Source organism: Leucoraja erinacea, chromosome 3 (assembly GCF_028641065.1).
Source record: "Leucoraja erinacea ecotype New England chromosome 3, Leri_hhj_1, whole genome shotgun sequence".
Taxonomy (NCBI): domain Eukaryota; kingdom Metazoa; phylum Chordata; class Chondrichthyes; order Rajiformes; family Rajidae; genus Leucoraja; species Leucoraja erinaceus.
In genome coordinates this window covers 57722752-57736246 of record NC_073379.1, presented here as the reverse complement: position 1 = coordinate 57736246, position 13495 = coordinate 57722752, and the positions used below count along the sequence as shown (strand labels likewise).

Sequence of the window (13495 nt, the reverse complement as noted above, 5' to 3'; positions counted from 1 at the left end):
CAGCATCGAGTGCTGGAGTAAGTCAGCCGGTCAGGCAGCATCTCTGGAGAACATGGATAGGCAACAATTCAGTTTGCAACCCTTCTTCAGAATGATTATAGTTGGAGGAGAAAGCTGGAGGAAAGGTCAAACATGGTTGTAGTGGACCACTGTGTCTTTTCATTAGACGGTGATACAAACTGCATTCTGCTATTGGCCCTCAGAATTCCTATGCAGCCAAACTCTGGGACAATCCCAGCCAAATAATGGGTTACAATAGACAATAGATGCAGGAGTAGACCATTCGGCCCTTCAAGCCAGCACCACCATTCAATGTGATCATGGCTGATCATCCACAATCAGTACCCCATTCCTACCTTCTCCCCATGACCCCTGACTCTGCTATCTTCAAAAGTCCTAACTAGCTCTCGCTTGAATGTATCCAGAGAACCGGTCTCCACCACCCTCTGAGGCTGAGAATTCCACACTCACAACTCTCTGTGTGAAAAAGTGTTTCCTCATCTCCGTTCTAAATGGCTTACCCTTTATTCTTAAACGGTGGCCCCTGGTTCTGGACTCCCCCAACATCGGGAGCATGTTTCCTGCCACTAGCATGTCCAAACCCTAAATAATCTTATATGTTTCAATAAGATCCCCTCTCATTTTTCTAAATTCCAGAGTATACAAGCCCACCCACTCCATTCTCTCGGCATTTGACAGTCCCGCCATCCCTGGAATTAACCTTGTGAACCTACGCTGCACTCCCTCAATAGCAAGAATGTCCTTCCACAAATTTGCACACAATACTCAAGGTGTGGTCTCACTAGGGCCCCCCCGTACAACTGCAGAAGGACCTCTTTGTTCCTACACTCAACTCCTCTTGTTATGAAGGCCAACATGCCATTTGCTTTCTTCACTGCCTGCTGTACCTGTATGCGTACTTTCAATGACTGATGAACAAGGACCCCCCAGATCCCTTTGTACATCCCCCTTTTTTCCCAACTTGACCACCATTTAGATAATAATCTTCCTTCCTGTTTTTGCCACCAAAGTGGATAACCTCACATCTGACCACTCACCCAACCTGTTCAAGTCATCCTGCATCCTGCATAGTGTCCTCCTCACAGTTCACACTGCCATGCAGCTTTGTGTCATGTGCAAATTTGCTAATGTTATGTAATCCCTTCATCTAAATCATTAATATATATTGTAAATAGCTGTGGTCCCAGCACCGAGCCTTGCGGTACCTCACTAGTCACTGCCTGCCATTCTGAACGGGACCCGTTAATCCCTACTTTTTGTTTCCTGTCTGCCAAACAATTTTCTATCCATGTCAGCACTCTACCCCCAATATCATGTACCCTAATTTTGCCCACTAATCTCCTATGTAGGACCTTATCAAATACTTTCTGAAAGTCCAGGTACACTACATCCACTGGCTCTCCCTTATCCATTTTCCTAGTTATTGCCTCAAAAAATTCAAGTAGATTAGTCAAGCATGATTTCCCCTTTGTAAATCCATGCTGACTAGGACCAATCCTGTTACTGCTATCGAAATGTGCAGCTATTTCATCTTTTATAATTGATTCCAGCATCTTCCCCACCACTGATGTCAGGCTAACTGGTCTATAATTCTCTGTTTTCTCTCTCCCGCCTTTCTTAAAAAGTGGGATAACATTAGCTACCCTCCAATCCACAGGAACCGACCCTGAATCTATAGAACATTGGAAAATGATCACCAATGCGTCCACGATTTCTAGAGCCACTTCCTTACGTACCCTGGGATGCAGACCATCAGGCCCTGGGGATTTATCAGCCTTCAATCCCATCAGCCTACCCAACAGCATTTCCTGCCTAATGTGGATTTCCTTCAGTTCCTCCGTCACCCCAGATCCTCTGGCTAGTACATCAGGAAGATTGTTTGTGTCCTCCTCAGTGAAGACGGATCCAAAGTACCTGTTCATCTATCATTTTCTTGTTCCCCATAATAAATTCACCCTTTTCAGTCTTCAAGGGTCCAACTTTGGTCTTAACTAATTTTTTTCCTCTTCACATATCTAAAGAAGCTTTTCCCATCCTCCTTTATATTCTTTGCTAGCTTACCTTCGTACCTCTTTTTTTCTCCCCGTATGGCCTTTTTAGTTATTTTCTGTTGCTTTTTAAACAATACCCAATCCTCTTGCTTCCCGCTCATCTTTGCTATGTTGTACTTCATCTCTTTTATTTTTATACTGTCCCTGACTTCCCTTGTCAGCCACAGTCGTCCCTTACTCCCCTTGGAATCTTTCTTCCTCTTTGGAATGAACTGAGCCTGCACCTTCTGTATTATTCCCAGAAATACCTGCCATTGTTGTTCCACTGTCATCCCTGCTAGGGTCTCTTTCCAGTCAACTTTGGCCAGCTCCTCCCTCATGGCTCCATAGTCCCCTTTGTTCAACTGTAATACTGACACCTCTGAATTACCCTTCTCCCTCTCAAATTATAGATTAAAACTTATCATATTAAAAACGTATCATATAAAAACTACTACACATTCTAGCGAATGCTAATTTAAACTAATGTTTCTACAGCTACCTCATTCGTTCTTCATATAAGCGGGACAGGAACATTCCCATGGCCAGTCCTGTATGAAACTGTACAGTGTGAGACTCATCGGCATTTGGTTTTCCTGGTAAGCCAGAGGTGAAAATGCTGAGGACTTCCTCGATGTTTTCTTTGTGCGATGTGATGAAAACGGGCACAAGGAGAGTCAAAGCAATCGCAGCGCAGGAACGAGCTATGGCACTGGCTGTACTCTCTCCAGAATAAGATCTCTGTGAAAGCCATAAAATGGTTTTAGTGAAGAACTCATTAAAATTTATTCTTTCCTATATTTCAATGTGTCAAGACTCTGTGCAGATGCTTATTATGATTTTCTGCTTTAAGAGGTGATACACAACTACAAGTTGAAAAAGCTTAATTGTAGTCACTCTCGGAAAAGAAAGTCTCAAGCTTATTAAATGGAAGAAAGCTATGCATACAATTCTGACATGTTTTGCTATAGGAATCCAAGACATATTCCTGTGGCATGAAGTCTGCTCACAACAGAAAGCTGCCATTTATGACACTGCTTCCTCTTCCTGTTGACAATTTGTAATCTCTAATTAAGATGAAAGATCGTCAGCAAGCCCTCTGTTGCACGTACTGCAAACAAAATGCTCTTGGCTGAAAATTACAGGGCCCTGTATTATCAGAGGTGCTGTCTTTTAAATAATAAGTTAAAACCAAAATTAAGAACAATATTCTCCCTACATCCTAGTCAAAATTGCATCCTGAAACAACACCATCACAGTTTATCTGCTGATCCTTTTGATTTACCATCCATTGGTATGCTGTTTGCTTACCAACAATACTCTGCCTTGATGGTAATAATATCTACACTTTAGAAAGGAATCCACTGATTTTAAAACACTGATTTTGTTTGAGGAAGGAATTTTGACTACGATAAGGAGAATATGGTTTGTTTTCACTTTGGGAAATCCACTGGATCAACTCTGGTTGTACATAACTAAGTTTTCATCCTTTGCTTAAAATGCCCAAATTTACCTGTGTGGTAAGCTGAATAAATTGAGATGTGAACATATGTGCTGGGTGGTGAATGAAATGATGAAACAAACACGCATTTTACCCTCTGATGAGTTCCAAACACCTGCGAGGAATGCCAAAGATAGCTAAATGACTGCAAGGTTTTCCATTCACTAACTTAATGCCCAAAGAAATGTTATGTAATTGGGAGACATATATGCAAACTGGTTGGAATGGTGGCTATAATTAAGTTGTGGATAACTAAATTAAGATGCCAGCCAGGTATTAGAGATGCAGTCGTCAATGTAGTGCAAAAAGAGTTGGGAGATGGTACCAGTGAACGTTTGAAACAAGGACTTTTCAACATAACCAACAAAAAGTCAGGCATAGCTAGGGCCAATGCAAGTGCCCATGACTGCATCTTTAAATTGAAGAAAGTAAGAGTAGTCAAGAGAGGTGGTTAAGTGTGATGAAAAGTTTCACCAGACGAAGGAGAGTGTTAGTAGTGGGAAACTGATTGTGTCTCTATTCATGGAAGAGTCAGAGGGCCTTGAGACCTTTCTGATGGACGATGGAGATGAAAATGGACAGGCCGTCCATGGTAAAGATGAGGGCCCAGAAATATAAAGTTACTGAAGAGTTGAAGGGCATGTGAGGTGTCTCGTCAGAAGGGACAGGATGAGGGGGAATAGGGTGGAATCAAGGTATTGGTGATGGATTCTGTAGGCAGGAACAATGGGTCTGCTAGGGCAGCTCCGCTTGTGGATTTGGGGAAGGAGATAGATGCAGGCAGTGCAGGGCTGGGAACCAGTGTGAGTGAAGACTGTGGAAGGGAGATCACCAGAGATGATGAGATCAGTAACATTCTGGGCGATGATGGCCTGGTGTTGGTGCGTGGGGTCATGGTCAAGGGGTCGGTATGAGGAGGTGTCAGGGAGCTGGCGCCTGGCCTCAGCGCGGTTGAGGTCAGCCTACCAGATGACAACAGCACCTCACTTGTCGGCAGGTTTAGTAACTATGTTGGGATTGTTACTGATGAGCGTTCAGAGGGGGTGAGATTGTAGTGGGTAAGGTGAGTGGAGAAATCAAGATGGTTAATGTCATGCCAACAGTTGGAAATAAAAAGGTCCAGAGAGGGAAGAGGGCTGGCGGGAAGGGGACCAAGAAGTGACAGAATGTTGGAGATGGGAGAAGGGGTCGTCACTGGGAAGTGAGGACTTCTTTCCACAAATAAAGGCCAGAGGCAGATGCGACAGAAGAGGAGCTCAGCATCATGGCAGGCTCAGAGCACATTGAGAAGTGGTCGTAGGGGTACAAAGGTTGGGCCTCTGCTGAGGACTGCATCGGAAAGAGGAAGGTCATGGTTGGTGCAGGGGAAGAGCAGCAAGTGGTGCCATTATAGAGGTTCCCTGTTTGAAATGGATGGCAGAAGGATCCAGGAGAGTCAGTCCATGTGACAGTTGGAGGCACCCGGGCCTGGAACCCAGTTGAGTCGACGACCCCGGCCTGCCAGTGGCAAGCAAAGATCGGCAGTAGTGTTGGCATTGCCGGCCCTGCTTGGGCGTGACCGGGAATGCAGTGAAGGTCCGCAGGCCTGCCTTGGGACTGATTGGGAAGGTTGCGAGGAAGGGCGGTAGTGTCGGCAGACCTGGGTTGGAATCAATCGGGGATGCGGTCGGTGAAGGACGTAGTGAGGGGCTGCGGCAGCAGCAGCTTCGTGGCCCTGGCCTATGATTATAATCACCCCATAAAATGAAATATTCCTCCTTGTCATTCTCAATCTTACCGCACCCTCCACCCGAGACCAGAATGACCAAACCATTCTCCTCCATTCAGGTGCGTGGAACTGCGCTGAAGAAAGGTCTCGACCCGAAACGTCACCCATTCCTTCTCACCAGAGATGCTGCCTGTCCCGCTGAGTTACTCCAACTTTTTGTATATTCCATTTTATCAGCCCAGTCAGAGCTAGATAATAACATGAAATAGCTTCTTTTATTTCTTATGTTCTGAATTTCTCCAAAGATCAGTCCTTGCCTTATTTCCTGTGTCTGGTGCATCTCAGCAACATCAACTAAAAAAGTGATTCTAGGCTGTACTTGTATGGCGGCAAACCCCAGCTATTTCACCAGCGACTGTCTCCAATTAGACATTCTACTTGCAGAACTGGATGATAAGAAACCTCTCCCATTCCGTATTCTGAAGTCAAAAGACATTGCCTTCAGTCCCTGCTACCTAGTGCCTACTTCCAATCCCTCTCTTGGAACTGGCATTTGACGGGATATAAGCGCCACTCTAATATCGCCAGAAACGTCATCTTTTCCTCAAAGATCATCTTTGTCTCATCTCGGTACCTCCGAAATACAACTATTCACATGGCCAGCCTCCTAATTTCCCACTTTAAGCTTGTCCAAAACTCTGTCGTCAGTGTAAGAATTTTCACAGCTTGCTGCATGCATGATAACTTAAAGTGTCAGCACTGAGACTTTAAATTATTTTACTTCATTTTAGATCCCATTTCCTCATCCATCCAAATATAATCTCCTCCAGCACGCAACTTAACAAATTCACTACTTCTCTTCAATTTAGGTCTCTTGCATATCACCAGTTTCCATTTTTTTGGCATCAACAGTCAAGGCTCTGAATTTTGTGATTCCCTCTCTGATCATCCCAGACTCCCTTTCTTTCTTTATCTCACTCTTTAAAAATCCTTTTCCTTTGACCAATCCATTTCTTTCCCCTCAATAAGGACACAAAGTGCTGGAGTAACTCAGCGGGTCATGGATAGGCAGTGTTTCGGATAGGGACCCTTCTTCACACAGATTGTAGTCAAGAGGGGAGAAAGCTGGAAAAGCGGTGGGGTTGGGACAAAAGACTGACAAGTGAGGGAAGGGGAGAGGTGATTGGCAGATGGGTGGACAAAAGCCAGAGATGAAAAGGGAAAATGATGTCAGATGAGAAGAGGAGTGAAATGTCAAACCAGAGGAAGGGATACAGGTGGAAATGGGGAAAGGAATAGGGAAGGGAGGTGGGATTCCCCTATGCTCCCCTGCTTTTGTGGCTTTGTTATATTGGAGCTGTTCTAGCATTGCGTTTTAAATTTGACATAAACTCAAGATGTTCTTACATTAATGTCAAATAAGATGGTCTTTATGCAATATATGAGGGTGTATTTTACGAGATATATGAAAAGAATATTTATTAAAACTGTTTCCTTCATTAAGAAATTTTAACCAGGATACTCCAAATAAATTAATGCAAACATTGCCTAAGTTTAGGACTTTAACAAAATAGTTATTAAAAAAATAATTGTACTTTAATTAACCAGCTCTTTCACAACTGTGGATGGGACTATGCTTGTGCTGACAATATCGTGGTTGACTGTCGCCATGAATAGAGCCTAAAGGGCCTGTCCCACTTAGGTGATTTTTCAGGCGACTGCCGGCAACTGTCAAATCACAGTGTACGGGAAGGGTCACGTAAGTCCTTTAAAAGAGGGGGGGGAGAGGGGAGAAGGAGTGGAGACAACTTTTAAGAAGCCAGAGATACACAGCTGTGAAGCTCGGCGGGCATTAACATTACCGGTCGGTTATCCTTGGTTCTGAAAACTACTCGGCGGACATTAACATCACCGGTCGGTTATCCTTTTTCCCCCAATGAGCCAATGATATTCACCGGTCAGCACTGGCTACAACCTACTAGAACCTACCACAACCTTCGACCTCCTGGCAACCCACTACCACTGTCCCTACGGCAAGAGAATTCTCGCTATTCTCCATGGCGGCTATATTCTGGTCGCCGCTATATTTTCAACGTTGATAATGAGGTTCCACTAGTTCGACTAGTTCCCAGAATGCAGGAACTCCTCACGACCACAATGGCGACTACCCGGCAAACACTCGTGAATATGTGGCGACCGCATAGTCTCCTGCAGTTGCCTAAGTGGGACGGGCCCATAATTATACCCTCAATATACGGGGAACTCCTTAAAGAAGTCTCGGCATCCAGAATGGATTGTTCTATTTAGGGCAATCCCCTTTGCTTTTGGAAACAGTTTGATTGCTCTTGAAACATTTCCAGACCTTTGGCCGGACAGTTCATTTCTGCCATAAACTGAGAAAAAAAAATTGTAAGCAATTGAGTCGATTTAAGCCTGCACCATGAGAATAATCTCTTAGCTCTCACGTCAACTTCCAATGTCAACACCATAAACAATCTCATTCTGACAAATTAAGCAGCTGATTCATTTCACTGCCCTCAATATTAGTGTTGCAGACGCCAAGAATCAATCTCACTTCAGTGATTTCACACACCTCCAAAGCTGAGCTCACACAACCAAAATCAATGGAATGGGAGGGAGTGTACATTATTAGAGGTGCCATTCCTGACATCTGATAAATAAGGAAGGTAATGATGGAGAGATGGCAGATGGAACCAGACCCATATGGTGGGGATGGGGGGTGGGAAGTGAAGCAGGAAAAATGGGGTACTGGAGGATGATGCCAGAGGATAGGGTCACATAAAACTGTTCATACTATTGGGTTGTGGAATACCCAGGTGGAAAATAAGGTCCTCTAGTTTGCCTTGGGTCTCATCCTGGCAGTGGAGACTGCAGAGGATGGACAGAATTGAAATGATGCAACTGAGAGCAGGGGATGGTCACTGCAGAGCTGTAAGTGCTCTGCAAAATGGTCGACTAGTCTGTGCTTATTCACACCAATATAGAGGCCACATCGGCAGCACTATGAGTGGCGGAGGTGTTTGTGAATCTTTGCTCACCTGGATGAGCTGCTTGGGCCTCTGGGTGGGGGCGAAGGCGGAGTTGTGATAACAAATGATGCATCTCCTGTGGTTGCAGGGAAATGTGTCAATGAACAGGGGTTGGAGAGGAGTGGTCTCAGGGATCTCTAACTCTGGAGTGAGGTGGGCTGACAGACAATGTTAGGGAAAGAGATAATGTAATGGAGGGCTCCTTCAATCACAGTGGAAGGAAAGCCACCCTTCCTGGAAAAGGAGGACATTTCAGTCCTGGAACGGAAGACCTCATTTTACAGTAAATGCATCAGGAAGTTCACCAGTCTGTTCACCAATCTTGTCTCTTTGATCACACTGCAGCCTCCAAAAAAAACAATATCGCCGAAAACAGACATAGTTTCTTTAGGCAACTTTCTTTCCATGACTGCACTTAAATGAATAGCAAAACACCAAAAACTAAATGAAGATAATTAATTTTACTTTGGAGCTTATGTTTTCACTTTTATTTGAATAATTGCAAAAATAATGTTCCCTGCTACACAAGGTTCTGAAATTCAAAGGTTCCTTTGTGGTCAACACATGATCTCAATCAACTTTCTCAGAAGATTTCCGTTAGGCTTTTTCACTTTGTCCTCAGAAATTCAGAAAGGTTTTGATTATTTGGCTTTACAAATGACATAGTCATAGAGAACACAGAAACAAGCTCTTAGGTATAAGTTGGCCATGCTGACCAAGATATCTTTCCAGATTAGTCCCATTCACCTGCATTTGGCCATATCCCTCCAAACCATCTTCATCCAGAAGTCTGTCCAAATATTTTGAACATGATAATCGTACCTGCCTCTATAGCTTCCTTTAGTTTAGTTTAGCTCAACAGGTCCTTCGGCCCACTGAGTTCACGCCAACCAATGATCCCCGCACACTACACACTAACACTATCCTACACACATCAGGGGCAATTTACAGTTTTACCAAGCCAATTAACTCATAAACCTATACGCCTTTGGAGTGCGGGAGGAAACCGGAGTACCCGGAGATTGTCCCTAGTGCGTGTAGGATAGTATTAGTGTGCGGGGAATCGCTGGTTTGCACGGACTCGGTGAGCTGAAGGGCCTGTGTCCGCGCTGTAGTTCAAAACTAAACTACAGATCTGGTTCATGTCACACAAACTAGTTTAATACATGGCACACCTTTACTGCCATGTCCAATTATTCAGGATTGCATACATTATTGTTTGTCCAAGAAAGAACTTACATGTTGGAACCATGGGAAAATGCGTCCCTTTGGACGGTAGCAGCTGTCGACAATGCTCAGCAGCGTCTCCACCACCATGGATATCCAATGCTTTGTTGGCAAGACATCGGCCCCGATCTGCACAAGTGATAATTCAGAGTGTAACCCGTGCACAGATAATATCTCCTCCACCATTTTTTGATAATATATTAAATGTTAAGAAAACCCTATTAAACACTTTACCCTTATATTAGAGAGGATAAATCAAATTAGTATCAACAAAGTAGAGGGTAGAACCCTAAAGTATATCTGAGATGGATTTCTAGATCACTGTGTTGAGAAACTGCTGAGGGAACAGGCTATATTTAGATTTAATACAGGTAGTTCTGCTATAAGGCGTTTTCATAACACAAATTGGATACAGCCCCAGTGATGAGGTGGGGAACATTATTTGCATTATGCAGCTGAATTGGTTATAACGCAATTTTGATCAGGAATTAGAGAACCACATAAAAGTTCCTTTGGAAATTGACAAGCAGAAAAAAGGCTATTTTGGAGTTAAACAGAATAGGGGAAGAATCCCTGTTATTGTGAATCTGGAACTCTCTAGCCCTAACCCTCCTTCCCCAATCAACAAAATTGTTTTGATTTGCGATTTTCTATAACACAAAGCTTCTTAGGAATGTAACAATCGCAGAGCTACCTGTACTGTGCAACGATAAAGGGTCAGAAAAATAATCATTTTATCTAGGAGCTTAAAAGAAAAAGTGATTGTAATATGACAGAATTAAGTTCAAAGGTGCTGGAAGTTCATTCTGAAAACAGGGGGGAGGTTGGCTGGGATAGATTGGAAAACTATATTAAAGTTGACAGGCAATGGCAGCTGTTAAAATAACAACACATGATTTGCAGCAAATATCAATTCCTTGATGGCACAAAGCCATATCAGTAAACTAGTCCAATGAAGGATCAGAGGGGAAATTAAAGGTTGTATTAATTTTAAGGAAAATGTATATAAAGATGCCAGACGGCCACTAAACATGAAGATTGGTAGTATTTTAGAATTTAACAAAAGATGTCCATAAAATGACAAAGAAAGGAAAATAAAGAGAGCAAACAATGAGATATATAAAAACAGATGCCCAGAACTTTTAAAGGCCAATACACAAAATGAAAACACTACCAAGGGCAAGTGCCAGAGAACCATGTTCAATCTTGACATTGGATGCTGTCTGTGTGAAGCTTGCATGTTCTCCCTGAAACGTTTGGACATTTTTGTAGTAAGGGATAATACATTATTGTGTGGGTTTCCTCTGGGTGCTCTGTTTTCCTCCTGCATCCCAAAGATTTGTAGGTTTGTAGGTGAATTGGCCTCTATAAACTGCCCTTAGTGTGGTGGGAGTGGATGCAAAAGTGGGATAACAGAACTAGTGTGAACAGGTGATCGATGGTTGGCATGGATACAGTGGGCCGAGAGCCAGTTACATGCTGTATCTTTCAATCAAAGGACCAAATGGCTTATTCCTGCTCCTATTTCTGATGTTCTCATGAGAAATTTCATGCATTTCACTCTATATAAATTAGGTATACTCAATATATTAAAGCAGAAGGATATTCTTGGTTACTGGATTTGTTGCCTGTGTACAAATTTTACTCCCTCGCCTGTTCTTTCTAAATTTGGTGGCTAATGCATTATGCAAGTCCTTTTTCAATCCTCAACATGAATGTCTATGATGTCTGCTTTTTGAAAAACTGTGGGTTACCATGGGTTTGGGAGGACTGGGACCAAGGGCCAGAGGTGGGCCAATTGCATTCTTTTAGCTCACTAAATAAAATCTATCCCCAAATGCCGAGAACAAAAAGATGCAATAATAATTTCTGAAACCACCAGTGGAATATACCTACTTCAGGGACATCGTTGACTTCGGATGGCAAGCTACTTTCATATTTGGCCACCGTCACAGCAAGTCCTGTTAAGGCAAGGATGGAATTTCCCTGCACAACCGGGCTGTCCCTGTTAACCAAACAGAAGATCAACAGGAAATTCACACGTTTTTTTATTAAGCTACAACCATCATATGTAGAAACCAGTCATTGTGCGATGCTTGATTGATCTTCGTGCTGAATGATTACCCACTGCATCACAAAGATCCAAATCCAGGTAGACTGGAGGATTTAAAGCCCTTTTCTCTGCCACTACTCCAAGCCTTTGCGAAATAAGGATGGGCAACTTGAAATGCTCACAGGTATGAACCCAACAAATATTATGTCTGTAATTCAATTTAATTCCTCAAGCAGACAAAATAGCACATGTTTGCAGTAAGAGATTATACATTATTCACATAAAGCAGAAAAAAACACTAAGCTTACACATGGTTTGCTTAAAGCTGATAAAATTTGCTTAAAGTGGAATTCTACAAGTTTAAGCATTTGACCAATACTGTAGATTGGAAATGAGAGTTACCAGCATCGCATTGCAATAAACAAATATTACAAGTCATACTAGCTAGTGGAGAACACCGAAACAATTAGAATATTTCAAGAGGAAGTTTTAATGTGGGGCTTTCTATTCATAAATCAATGAAAAAAGTTGTTAAGATATATGATTAATGTTAAAATCACAGTCATCATGTAGGTCATCCTATAATTTAAACTATGTTGATGGATGAATATGCTGAAAATGTACTAAGACTGAAATGAGATTATCTTCAGAACTGGACACAAAACGCAGCAGTAACTCAATGGGTCGGGGAGCATTCTGAAGAAAATGGATAGGTGACGTTTCGGGTTGGGATCCTTCTTCAGACTGATTGTGCGGGGAGGGAGGGGGAGTGGGTTGGAACTGGAAGCAAGAAAAGATCAGGACAAACCAGGACTGGCAAAAGATGACCTCAGGCAGAGAGGTTCCTTGATAGGCAGCCTGTTGGCTAGACGTGATCCTAATGGGCCTGTCGACTGCAGGAGACTTTGCAGTCGCCACATGTTCGCCACATGTTCGCTGGTGGTTGCGGAGGAATCACCTTCATGGTCGTGAAGAGTTCCCACATTCTGGGAACTAGTCGCAGCCTTATTATGGTCGCCGAGAATTTTTCAACATGTTGAAAAATTAGCGGCGAATAGAATGAAGCCGCCATGGAGAGTAGCGAGAATTCTCGAGCCGTAGGTGGGTCGCAAGGAGGTCCTAGTGGGTTGCCAGGAGGTCAAAGGTTCTCTTAGGTTTGCGTAGGCTGTAGCCGGTGCTGACCGGTGAATTTCATTAGCTCATTAGGAGAAAAAAAAAAGCAAGCAATAGTTTTCAGAACCAAGGATAACCAACCAGAGTCTAGATCAAAGATCATAGTCCCTTCTACGATCTATGGTCCAGATATTCAGCTGAATTCGTATGAGAGGCAGAAAGAAATTACATTATTTAGCCTGCCCGATCTCTCCCACTTGATAGCTCAGATAGTCGAGTCCTGGCAACGAGTCGACTATCTGAGCTGTAGGGAGAGATCGGGCAGGCTAAATAATATTTTCATTACACTACAGAAAGTAATACATTTTTTCTCACCTTTCGTTTTTCGTGGGGAACCTGAAGAAAGACAGGTCGGGTTGCCTACATTTGGCGATTCGAGCTAATTATAGCAGAGCAGTACGCTCCACTTGTAGATGTGGACGCAGCCATGACAGAAGCCGGTTACGGAAATGGCGCTGAAGATTACTCATTAGCTATTACGGATTTTTCGCGGAGTGATCCATCTTGCTCCGCTCTAGTAACTTTGATCATATGGGCCCCAGCTATGCCTGCCTTTTTGTTGGTTATGTCAAACAGTCCTTATTCCAAGTGTACACTGTCCCTATCCCTTAAATGTTTCTCTGCTACATCGACGACTATATCAGGGATACCTCCTGCACTTGTGCAGAACCCATTGCCTTTATTAACTTCACCACTAACGTCCACCCTGCTTTCAAATTCACCTGGACTATC

General features: G+C 43.2%; 1 protein-coding gene across 3 annotated transcripts in view; it reads right to left on the bottom strand.

Annotated features, from left to right (window-relative positions):
• Positions 1-13495, bottom strand: part of focad (focadhesin) — a 228058-nt gene that overhangs the window by 58040 nt on the left and 156523 nt on the right. For all 3 annotated transcript variants that reach the window (XM_055632770.1, XM_055632768.1, XM_055632769.1), the window contains exons 25-27: positions 11434-11542; positions 9550-9666; positions 2554-2792 (exon numbers count right to left, since the gene is read on the bottom strand). In XM_055632770.1, coding sequence (XP_055488745.1) covers positions 2554-2792; positions 9550-9666; positions 11434-11542 — 465 coding nt within the window. The remainder of the gene's footprint in view (positions 1-2553; positions 2793-9549; positions 9667-11433; positions 11543-13495) is intronic.